General features: G+C 45.5%; 1 protein-coding gene across 3 annotated transcripts in view; it reads left to right on the top strand.

Annotated features, from left to right (window-relative positions):
* The window catches only part of GALNT13 (polypeptide N-acetylgalactosaminyltransferase 13), a 43,964-nt gene that overhangs the window by 21,391 nt on the left and 10,354 nt on the right, over positions 1-12,219 (top strand). For all 3 annotated transcript variants that reach the window (XM_085067209.1, XM_085067207.1, XM_085067208.1), the window contains 3 exons: positions 5,239-5,356; positions 9,774-9,954; positions 10,573-10,712. In XM_085067209.1, coding sequence (XP_084923335.1) covers positions 5,239-5,356; positions 9,774-9,954; positions 10,573-10,712 — 439 coding nt within the window. The remainder of the gene's footprint in view (positions 1-5,238; positions 5,357-9,773; positions 9,955-10,572; positions 10,713-12,219) is intronic.

Consider the following 12,219-nt stretch of genomic DNA (forward strand, 5'->3'; position numbering starts at 1 on the left):
CATCTCTCCCAAATCCATTCCCAGGCACAGGGAATTGTCAAAGGGATGCAATCCCAGTTCTTATTTCCTTCCCTGGAAATGGAGCAGGGATCAAAATCAAACCCAACTCAGACATGGAATTGACTCTTAAAATCCTTAAAATCCTTAAAATAAAAAAAAATTGGTTTTTTTTTTTTCAATTCCTCTTTTTCCCCCACTGGTTTTTAGCTGGAATTCTGGGGGATTCTCTGGATGAAATGGGGTTGAAAAGAGGACAGAGGGAAAAGTGTCACCTGTGCCACAGTTGTCCCCAGGAGCTGCAGAGGGAAGGGTTGGCCCCTCAGGCTGGATTTAATCCCAAATCTCTGGTTTTAATCCAAGAATTTCAGTCTTTGGTGTCGGAGAATCCCAGAAACATGGAATTATTTAGGCTGGAAAAGCCATCGAGTCCAACCCAACACCTCCACGGCGTTCATCAGTCCCTAGGTGTGGGGAAAATCCCAAATTCTACATGCCAAGGGGTGCATTCCTTGCTCAGGCTGGGCCAGGGAGGCTCAGGTTGGATGTGAGGAGGAATTTCCCATGGAAAAGGTGGTCAGGCACTGGAATTGCCCAGGGAGGTTTGGAGTGCTCATCCCTGGAGGATCAGGATTGGGTTGGATTTGAGGCTCTTGGAATGCTTTCCCAACCTCAGTGATCCTGGGAAAAGAGAACATTTCATCCCAGTCACCAAGAGTTTTGGCATCTGCCAAAAACCACTTTGAATATTCAAAAAAATTCCAAAAACTGGGATAAAGTAAAGCCCAGCCTAACCCCACAACTTAGAAGCAAATTCCTGAGTTCTTTTCTTATTCCGTGTCACTTTCCCTGTCCTGTAACATCATTCCAACCTCATTTTTATCCATCTTTTTTGCTTTGTAATCAGTGGAAGAGATGGGAAATCGGAATATCCATGTCTGTTCTGGAATTGCTGCACCCAAACTCTGCTTTTGGATCATCTCAAATCCACGGGATCCACATGAACTCCTCTCCAAACAAATCTTCTTCCAGAAAAAAGAGGGATAAATCCCGACCTGTGCTCCTTAAATTTAAACTTGCAGCTCTCATATGATCAAACCATGGAATATTTTAGATAGGATTTGTTATTTGTGTGGGATTTGTGTTACTGGAGAAGGGTTTTATGGAAAAAAATGAGGATGGATTCCTAAAAAAGAGCTGGCTGGTGGGTCTGGAGCTGAGGCATCACATTCCCTGAATTATCCCCTTAACCCTGATGGAATGAAAGGCAGACTAAAAATGTGGATTGTGGTGCAGGAAATGTTTTCTGTAAATGAGGGATTGGGAGGCAAAACGCAGGATGAAATACTAGGAAAAATGCAGGATCAGAAAACAGGGAAAATGCAAGGTGAAATAGTAGGAATGTGTTAGAATCATGGAATATCCTGAGTTGGAAGAAACCCACCAGGATCATCAGTCCACATCCTGGCCCTGCAAAGATATCCCAAAAATCCCCCCAGTGCCTGGGAGTATTTTCCAAATGCTCCTGGAACTCCTGATATTATTAATCTATTAATTGTTATCTTGACATTATATCAATATATTGATACGTATAGGTATATTAATAATTAATATATTGATATATAGATAATTTATTGTCGCTGTTGAGCTGCTAGCAGAGAAAGAAGACCCGGATTCTCAGCGTGGCATAAAAAAGAGAGCTTTTATTATTTTGATTTCAGCTTATATAGACTTTTCAGAGGTCACTCAGATTGGTCAGTCAGGAACCTCCCCCTAGGCCTGACTGGCCAGGCCTGAACTGTCCAAATCTCCAGACACTGTTTTTAATAACATCCAAACTTTATCTTTGTTTATAAAACACAGGAGAAAATTCTCATGGGAAGGACCTGTGCTAGCCACAGCTTATAATTAAACTTGGAGTTGATTGCAGTTAATTAGCCCTGCCCAGGGGATGGACAGCAGGGACTGACGCTGGTGCCAAACCTTTATTCCAAGATTTATCCCTAAAGGTCAGGATTTTGTGCTGGTGGAGCCCTTGGGGTGGGCAGGATGGAATTCCTTGGGAAAAGCAGGAGGAGGTGATGCCCTGGGGCAGCTCCAGGGCTGGAATCCCTGGATGTATCCATGCCATCCCTGCTCCTCTCTGTCAGCACACCCTGGGCTGGGCTGTGGCTGCTCTGGGCTGCAGCAAACCTGGGATTTCTCCATGATTTCTGTGCAGGTGCAGGAATGGGAAGTCTGCTGCTGCTGAGAGCTGCAGGAATGGGAAGCAGATGGTGCTTCCCAAATCCAGCAGGATCAGGTGATGATGAGAGGCAATCACAGCAATTCCCATGAGCTGTCAGGGTGATTCCACTGGAAAACAGGACCAGGGAAGGCAGAACTGAGTGAAAACTGGATTTTTCCACTTTAAAAACCACTTTAACCCCTAAAATCCCAGAGATTTTGATTCAGGGGGTTTTCCAGGGAGAGCTCTGCAGGTCTGGCTGTGTCCCATTAAATTCACATCCCATGGAAAATTCCTGCCTGCTGCATTCCCATTATCCCAGGAGCCAGACTGGGAATTAAGGCACAACTTAATGAATTTTCCAGTGTGAAACTCAGCGTTCCTGGTTTTTTTAGGGGAGGGACTTGGGAAAGGTTTGGTTCTCAGGAAGCAAAGGACATTGTGGCCCTTTGAAAGAATCGAGATCTGTTTGTCCACTTCAGATTCAGGAATTTCCTTCAGGAATTGCGTAAGGCTCAATCTTGGAAAAAAATATCTTCATCCAGGGGAAGGAAGGAGGAGGAAGGAGAATGTTTGGATTGGAAAATACCTTAAATCCATCCCATTCCACCCTGGGACACTTCCCACCATCCCAGGCTGCTCCAAGCTCTGTCCAGCCTGCCCTTGGACATTCCAGGGATCCAGGGGCAGCCACAGCTTCTCTGGGAATTCCAGCCCAGCCAGGAATTCCCAATTCCCAATCTCCCATCCATCCCTGCCCTCTGGCAGTGGGAAGCCATTCCCTGTGTCCTGTCCCTCCAGCCCTTGTCCCCAGTCCCTCTGCAGCTCTCCTGGAGCTCCTTCAGGCCCTGGCAGGAGCTCTGAGCTCTCCCTGGATCCTTCCCTTCTCCAGGGGAACATTCCTAACACAAGGTCTGGTGGGTTTTCCTTGGATAAACTGTGGGGATTTTTAGCAGGAATGATGGGCAGATTGTATTGAAGAGGAAGAAGTTCCACAGCAGGCAAATTCCCTGGATTTGTGGAGCTGAGGGAAGATTCCTCAGTGCCAGGGCTGTGTCCAGAGGCTCTGCTGGACTCTGCAGGGAATTCTGTGACCAATCCGTGTTCCTGTGACACACTGGGAACCTTCCAAAGGAACAGCTGATCCATGCTGAAGCAATTCCATGGTGGCTTCTGCCATGGAGTCCCTCTGGGGCTCTTTCCCCCATTTTTCAGGAAGTATTTGCTTTTTGGACAAATCCTGGGAGTTTGCTGTGTGGCAGTGTTTGCTCAGGGCTGTCTGCAGAGGTGGAAACTGAGGGAATGTGGGTAGGATTGCTGATGGGAATGCTGAACCTGCATTCCTGCCATTCCCAGAGCCTGAATTCCCCATGGGATGAGCTCATCCCTGTCACCCAGGCTGCCCTTACTGGTGCTGCCCTGGTGGCACTGGGCTGGCCTGGAGTCACCTCATGCTCCCAAATCCAGGCTCACTCCAGGGCCTTGGCTTGGCTGAGGATGGGAATGTGGCTGATCCCTGCTCTATCCCTGGATGGCACAGATTCCCAGAGAAGCTCTGGCTGCCCCTGGATCCCTGGCAGTGTCCCAGGCCAGGTTGGAATGACCTGGGATAATCAGAGGTGTCCCTGCTTGTGTCAGGGGTGGATCTAAGCTCCCTTCCAACCCAAACCATTCCAGGATTCTATAACACCTCAGTATCCCCAGAATTCTCATTCCAGAGCTTTAGGAGTCCTTGGACACATTAGGGCCAAACCCCAACCCCTCTGGCTGTGCTGGAACAGCCCAAGGGAGAGCTGGGATTTGGGATTGAGTTGTTCCCTCCCCAAAAAACCCCTGTGCTCAGCAGCCCTGGGAGTATTCCTGGGTCATGTAGGCTTTTCCTGCTGGAAACAGGGAACAGACATTTCCCGGGAAATAGGCCATCCCCACACAAAGCCCTGCTGGGAAACAGGGAGCAGACATTTCCAGGGAAACAGGCCATCCCCACACAAAACCCTGCTGGAAACAGGGAGCAGACATTTCCAGGGAAACAGGCCATCCCCACACAAAACCCTGCTGGAAACAGGGAGCAGACATTTCCAGGGAAACAGGCCATCCCCACACAAAGCCCTGCTGGGAAACAGGGAGCAGACATTTCCAGGGAAACAGGCCATCCCCACACAAAACCCTTCTGGAAAAGAGGGAGCAGACATTTCCAGGGAAACAGGCCATCCCCACACAAAGCCCTGCGGATTTGCCTCTTGTCAGGCTTTCTAATCCTGTTAGCAGAGCTTTTCCTGGTAATTGGATGCAGTTTTGGGCTCCCTGTGAGGCAGAGCTGAGCCATCCAGCTCCTCCCGAGCATTCCCCATGGGATTGGAGCTGCTGCTCCCTCAGGAGGTCCCAAAATTCCACCCACTTTCCGCTCCCAATTCTCCTGAAATAATCCATGGAAATGGGATTTGGTGGGCAGGGAGCAACCCTGGAGTGTGGCTGAGCCAGCGTTCCGTGGATTTTGGGGGAGAGCAGGAAAATTCAGTCAAAATTCTCATTTTCTAGCTCCTATTGAGGTTCTTTTCCATAGAATTCCTGTGTGGTGAAATGTGCCTGAAATTCCACAGTGTCCTTTAAAAGGTCTTTTTCCTTTCCATTTCCTCCCAAGCATTCCCCATTGGATTTTAACTGCTGCTCACTCAGGAGGTCCCAAAATTCCACCCACTTTCTCCTGAAATAATCCATGGAATTGGGAACAACCCTGGAGCGTGGCTGAGCCAGAGCTCCACGGATTTTGGGGAAGAGCAGGAAAATCCAGTCCAAATTCTCATTTCGTAGTTCTCTCCCACAGAATTCCCGTGCAGAGCAATGGGTGAGGTAGTAAAACGCGCCGGAAATTCCACGGTGTCCTTTAAAAGGTCTTTTTTCTTTTTTCTTTCCTTTCTCCCTTTTATTTATTTATTTAATTTTTTTTTTCTCTTCTGTTTTCCTTGTTTTTTGTTTGTTTTTTTTTTCTTTTTCCCTGTTTGTTTTCCCCCCAGGACCCCAACTATGGCTGGTGGGCTGTTTTCTATTGACAGGAACTACTTTGAAGAGATAGGAACTTACGATGCGGGAATGGATATCTGGGGTGGCGAGAATCTTGAAATGTCCTTTAGGGTAATTCCTGTTTTTCCTTCCTTTTCTCTCCCCCAAAAAAATTTTCCCAATTCCTCCCTTGTGCTGTCGCTCTTCCTGCTTCAGCCAGCCTGCAAGTCGTGGGTTAAACGGAATTTTTAAAATTTTGGGGAAGCCTCGTTGGGGTATTTTGGAATGTTTTACTGCATGGAATGTTTTGATATTGATGGGGTTTTTATCCCTTCAAAATTCCATTTATTTCTGGCATTCCTTCATGGAAGAAATGAGGCGCTTGGTGTGAATTTGATGCAAATTGATGTCAAACAAGAAAATGAAAAAAAAAGTTTTAAGGAATTTGGGAAGTGATGACATGGCGGACTTGCAAGTTCTGGCTGGAATTTCGGGTCTGTGTGAGGGAAATTCCCTATCCTGCAGGAAATGATGATATTCCTGCTGGGATAGATGTGTCTCTGAGGGAAATGCATTCAGTTTTGCTCTTTGGATAGAAAGGAAAAGTGGGAAATTGAGGCTTTGACAAGGAATGGCTGGAAAGGGTGTTGGGAATGGCTTTGAACTCCTCGGATTTTTTACATTGTGGATTAATTTATGGATTTAATGATGGGAACAACCCCCAGGATCCCTGCCTGGGAATGCAATTTCCCCATTTTCCATTCACCCAGGGCTGTTTTCCATGCCAGGAACCCCTTTGGAGGTTATTAGGAAGCAGATTTTCCAGGGAGGACCAGCTGGGAATTTGAAAGCTTTTCCAGGCCATTCCCCTGAACTTTAATTGTTCCCTTTGCAGCAAAATCCAAGGATTCAGTTCCTCCTCCCGAGCCTGGATGCTTTAAATGAGGAGATTCCCACTTTTTTTGGTGTTTTAACCCCTGAAATTCCTCCTTGGATGTCCCCAGGCCCCTGGGCAGGAATTATTTTTCTTGGTTTTCCATGTTTCTGAGGAGATCCCTGGAGCAAAGAGCCAAAGCATTAAAAATGTGCTTTTCTCACCATAAATCAGTGAATTCACGGGAATAGAAATAATTTGGGATTTTGCCATGGGAAAGGCAGGGAATCACCTGGTGCTGTTTATTGGGATTGAGATCCCCTGGGAGGAAAACCAACCGAAAATCCAGGGATATTTTGTGTAATTTTATCAGTGCCTTCAGAGGTGTTCAAATTGTGTTGTCCAGTGGGATTGTCCAGTGGGATTATCCAGTGGGATTTGGGAATCTCCCTTGGTTTACCTGGGAGTAAATCACGGTGTGGGAAATGTCTGGGGTTGGCACAGGGATGTTCCCAGAGCTGCTCTTCCATCCAGGATTTTAGCACCAAGGGGGAGAGAGGAGATTTGGGATTGGGCCAGAATAAAAAATAATTAAACCCCCCAAAAAAACCCCCAAAATTACCCCAAAAAATAAGCCCAACCCCCCATATTTTGGGAATTCCCAAATCCCCAAAAATGTTATCCGGTGTCTTTGCCTTCCCTGGATCATGTCTGACTGCCTCACCTGCATCCAGCTCCAGCATTATCCCAAAGAATAATTCAAAGGATTTCCAGCAATTTTGGCCTCAGAGGCATTTCCAGGAGGAGCATCCGTGGGGTTTCATTTGATTATTTTGGGAAAATCCATGTTGTTTCTTTTGGCTGTTGTTGATCAGTCTTTAGTGAGTCCTTTTAGGAATGTCTTTTAATTAGGGAAAAATAATAGTAATTCCTGTTACAGCTCCAAGAGTCTTCTTTAGTCAAGGAAAACCCAATTTCTCCCTAAGTCTTATTTTTATTTATGGAATTACTAAAACGTTTTCATTTTCTGTTAAATTTTCCAAGTGGTTTTTTTTCCCACTTGGAGAATGCCCTGAAAACTTGATGTTCTGAAAGGAATTCCTGTGGCTTTAGGGGAATTAAAAATAATCTGTCCATGAAAAAAAAAAAAAGTTATTCCTTAGGATAACCCAGGATGGGGAAGAAAGGGCTGGGAAAGGGAATATGAGCTCTGAGAAGGGGAAGGTGGGATTTCTTTGGGATTTTTGGTGCTGTTGGAAGTGCAGAAAGGACAGGGAAAAGGGGATTTCCCCAGGGATGTGACAGTGACAAGGTGTTCTGATCTCTGGAATTCCTGCTTTGGCTGTCTGGGGAATTGTGGCAGGAAATGGATGAGGAGCAGGAGAAAAAAGGTTTCCCCACATTCCAATCCCAGCCTGGGACAGGGAGTAGATTGCTCCAGGGAGAGCCAAAAATGGGCTGGAAGATTGTCCAGGAATGGGTATTTGCAGGAATGGGGGTGTGGGAGGAATTTGCTGCCAGCTGGAAAGTGAAAACAGCAGGGGAATGCTGGGATTTGGGATGGAGGGAACCTCAGAGGATGTGTTCTCCTTCCTGGCATATCCAGCTGTTCCCAGGATGCTCCAGGAGCACATCATGGGGAAAATTTGGGATTTATTCCATGCTCCCAGCTCAGTCTGGGAATACATCCCTGGTATATATTTGGGGTTTTTCCATGGAATTATTTAGGGTTATTCCATGCTCCCAGATTGCTCCATGATGACATCCTTAGTGAATATTTGGGGTTATTCCATGAGGACATTCCTGCAGTGTATTTGGGATTATTCCATGGAATTATTTGGGGTTGTTCCATGCTCCCAGATTGCTCCATGATCACATCCCTGGTATATATTTGGGTTTTTTCCATGGAATTATTTAGGGTTATTCCATGCTCCCAGGTTGCTCCATGATCACATCCTTAGTGAATATTTGGGGTTTTTCCACGAGGACATTCCTGCAGTGTATTTGGGTTTTTTCCATGGAATTATTTGGGGTTATTCCATGGAGCTCACAACGTTGCTCCATTATCACATTCCTGGTATATATGTGGGTTTTTTCCATGGAATTATTTGGGGTTATTTCCTGCTCCCAGGTTGCTCCATGAGCACATCCCTGGCGAATATATGGGATTTTTTCCCTGGAGTATATTTGGGGTTGTTCCCTGGTATATATTCAGGATTTATTCCATGTTCCCTCTGGTATTCCCTTCATCCCTCATCCCGAAGTTCCCCCGAGTCACTGAGCAGTTAAACACAGGGATATTTTCCTGCTGATCCCACAGAACCCATCCTTCCACATCCTCATGGAATTCGGGAGGAGGAGGGAGCCCTAATTAACTAAAATCCGCCTTGGTTGCCATGGTAACTCAGGTCTGTGTCAAGGAGCTTCAATTCCAAGATTTTACCAGAGCTCCTGGATAAAACCCACAAAAATTCTGGGATTTAACTCCAGGAGGGGCCTGGAAACAAATAATTGAAACAAATAATTGACATAAATAATCGACATAGATAATTGACATAGATAATCAACATAAATAATGGACATAAATAATTGACGCAAATAATTGGAATAAATAATTGAAACAAATCATTAAAATAACTAATTTGGATTCCTTCTGGCTGTTTAGGAGGGAATAAACCCCAGGGCACTGGTGGAGTTTTTAAAAGCTGTGGATTGAGCACATGGATTAATGGTGGATGTGGTTAACATTAGACTCAATGATCTTTTCCAACCTAAATAATTCCATGATTACTCTCCCTCCGTAATGATCCAGCAGCAAAATGTGTTGTTCCATTGGAAACCAAACTCCTAAATTCCAGGATTCCATCATGTTTTATATTTGGGGATCACACTGAGGGCACTGAGCTTATCCTGAGCACAAATTTTGGCTCCAGCACCAGAAAGGGACAATTTCCATCTGGGAAAACTTCCCCACATTGCCTTCTTTATTTATTCTGGAAATTGTTTGGATTCACCAGCCCATGAGGGAACACTCCTGGTGTGCTGAGTGTCACCTCAGAGGGGCTGGGATGTGCTGCTCGTGTCCCTGGTGTGACAACATCCCGGGAATGCTGGGGCTTTCCTCAGGATGGCCATGGCCAGGAAAAAATTGGAAAAAAATTATATAAATTTTTTTAATGTAAATATATAAAAATATATAAATAGAAGTAATTACATATCAAAATATATAAAATTTACATATCTATATCTAAATCTAAATCTATATTTATCTATATCTACCTATATATCTATATTTATGTCCACATCTCTATCTATATATGAGTGTGTGTGTAAAAGTTCTGCTTTCTTCCTTTAAATGTGATGGAATCCTGGACAATCCATGCCCTCTGTGATCCAGGAGAGGATGACCCCCTTCCCAGTAGGATGGTGCCTTGTTTGTGCTCCAAGGACACAAATCCAAGGAATCCAACCTGTTCCCACTCTGGGCTCGTCTGTTACCACCCAGAGCTGCATCCCTGACTTTTCCCCTAAAATCCCCTTGAAATCCCCGATAAATTTCCATGAATCCCCTGCTGATTTCCCACGGGGAGATTAACAGGAACACAGCTCCCACCTTATGAATCCTTCCACATCTGGGGGTCGTTTTGCTCCACATTTCCCACGTTCCCATTGCAGATCTGGCAGTGTGGAGGTTCCCTGGAGATTGTCACCTGCTCCCACGTGGGACACGTGTTCCGCAAAGCCACGCCCTACACGTTCCCGGGAGGCACCGGCCACGTCATCAACAAGAACAACCGCCGGCTGGCCGAGGTCTGGATGGACGACTTCAAGGATTTCTTCTACATCATCTCGCCGGGTAAGGCTGGATTTGGGATCTGGTCATGGGCTGGAGAGGTTCAGTCCAGGAGTCTTTGGAATTCTTTCGAGGAGAGGGAAGGGGAAATGAGAGGTGTTGTGGAATTGTTTGGGTTGGAAAAGTTGTTGGAGATCTTGGAGTCCAACCATTCCCAGCAGTGCCCAGGCCAGCAGTGCCCCATGTCCCCAAGAGCCACATCCACAGGGTTTTGGGATCCTGCAGGGATGGGGATTCCACCTGAGCAGCCTTTCCACGAAGGAATTTCCCCAGTGTCCACCCTGCCCCTCCTTTCCTCAAACACTGCTTTGTTCTCTCACCATTCCAGGGTGGTGAAGGTGGATTTTGGAGTGTGGAATTTTTCCCAAACACTACTGTGTTCTGTCATCATTCCGGGGTGGTGAAGGTGGATTCCAGAGTCTGGAATTTCTCCCAAACTCTGCTGTTTGGTGGCCTCTTCTCCCACCATCTCCCACCATTCCAGGGTGGTGAAAGTGGATTCCAGAGTCTGGAATTTCCCCCAAACTCTGCTGTGCTCTCTCACCATTCCAGGGGTGATGAAGGTGGATTCCAGAGTCTGGAATTTTCCCCAAACTTTGCTATATTCTCTCGCCATTGCAGGGGTGGTGAAGGTGGATTACGGAGATGTTTCCGCCAGGAAAGCCCTGCGGGAGAAGCTCCAGTGCAAACCCTTCTCCTGGTACCTGGAGAACGTCTATCCTGACTCGCAGATCCCGCGGCGCTACTACTCCCTGGGAGAGGTACAGGACCTTCCTGGGGTGGGGGAAACCGGGAAGTGTGGGAAAACGGGAAGGAAAGGAATCCAGGAAATGAGGAAAACCAGTAGCACAGGAAACCAGAAGAACTGGAAAATAGGAAGTACAGGAAACCAGAAGAACTGGAAAACTAGTAGTACAGGAAACCAGAAAGAACTGGAAAACAGGAAGTACAGGAAACCAGGAGTACAGAAAACCAGGAAGTGCAAGAAACAGGAAGTGCAGAAAACCAGTGAGAACTGGAAACCAGTAAGTAAAGAAAACCAGTAACTACAACAAACCAGTAAGTTCAGGAAAACCAATAAATAAAGGAAACCAGGAAACCTGTAAGTAAAGAAAACCAGTCAGAACTGGAAACCAGTAAGTAAAGAAAACCTGTAACTACAATAAACCAGTAAGTGAAGCCAACCAGTGAGTCTGGAAAACCAGGAAAACCAATAAATAAAAGAAACCACGAAAACTAGGAAACCTGTAAGTAAAGAAAACCAGTCAGAATGGGAAACCAATAGTACAGGAAACCAGGAACTACAATAAACCAGTCAGCAAAGGAAACCAGTAGTACAAGAAACCAGTAAGAACAGGAAACTGATAAGTAAAGAAAACCAGTAAGCAAAGGAAACCAGTAAATATAACAAACCAGGAAGTGCAGCAAACCAGTGATACAGGAAACCAGCAAGTCAAAGAAAACCAGCAACTACAATAAATGAGGAAGTAAAGAAAACCAGTAAGAACTGGAAACCAGTGGTAGAGGAAACCAGTCACTACAACAAACTGATTAGCAGAAAAAGCCAGTAAGAACTGGAAACCAGTAAGTACAGAAAACCAATAGCAGAGGAAACCAGTAAGTACAACAAACCAGTAAAACCAGGAAAGCTGTGAGTAAAGAAAACCAGGAAGTCCAGGAAAGCAGGAAGTGTCCGGAGCAAATGGATCCATCCTGAAGGAGATGAGGATTTGGGTTTGGAGCCAAAGGTGCTGTGTCCTTATTTCTCTTTGTTCCTTATTTCTCTTTATTCCTTATTTCTCTTTATTCCTTATTTCTCTTTATTCCTTATTTCTCCTTATCCCTGTTTTTTCGGAAGTTTTTTCCAAGGGGAAGTTGCTATTCCAAGTGTATTCCCTCAACATTAAAAATTTCCCTTGAAACTGAGTGTCAATTCCAAATGTTCAGCAGCCCAATCAATCTCCCAGATGGAGCAGGAGATTGGGAAAGTGAGGTTTGGGATGAATATTTTGACATTATTAACTTGCAGATGTTGAGGGGAACATTCCATCATCATTTATTGCTTCGAAGGAGATTTAAAATGGCTTTTTTGGGGGGATTGTTTTTTTAAAGGAATGTTTGTTCACTGAGTGTTTTCCAGCCTGGAGCTGAGGATCACAGACATTCCTGAGAATCCCAAGCTTCTGGGACCACCAGGAGCTGGAATTGCTTTAAAATCCAGCAAATTCACAGTTAGAAATATTCCATTGAGTCGTTCCTACACTGCCT

This window comes from Lichenostomus cassidix, chromosome 7 (genome assembly GCF_008360975.1).
Source record: "Lichenostomus cassidix isolate B80296 chromosome 7, HeHo_3.0, whole genome shotgun sequence".
Classification (NCBI taxonomy): Eukaryota; Metazoa; Chordata; class Aves; order Passeriformes; family Meliphagidae; genus Lichenostomus; species Lichenostomus cassidix.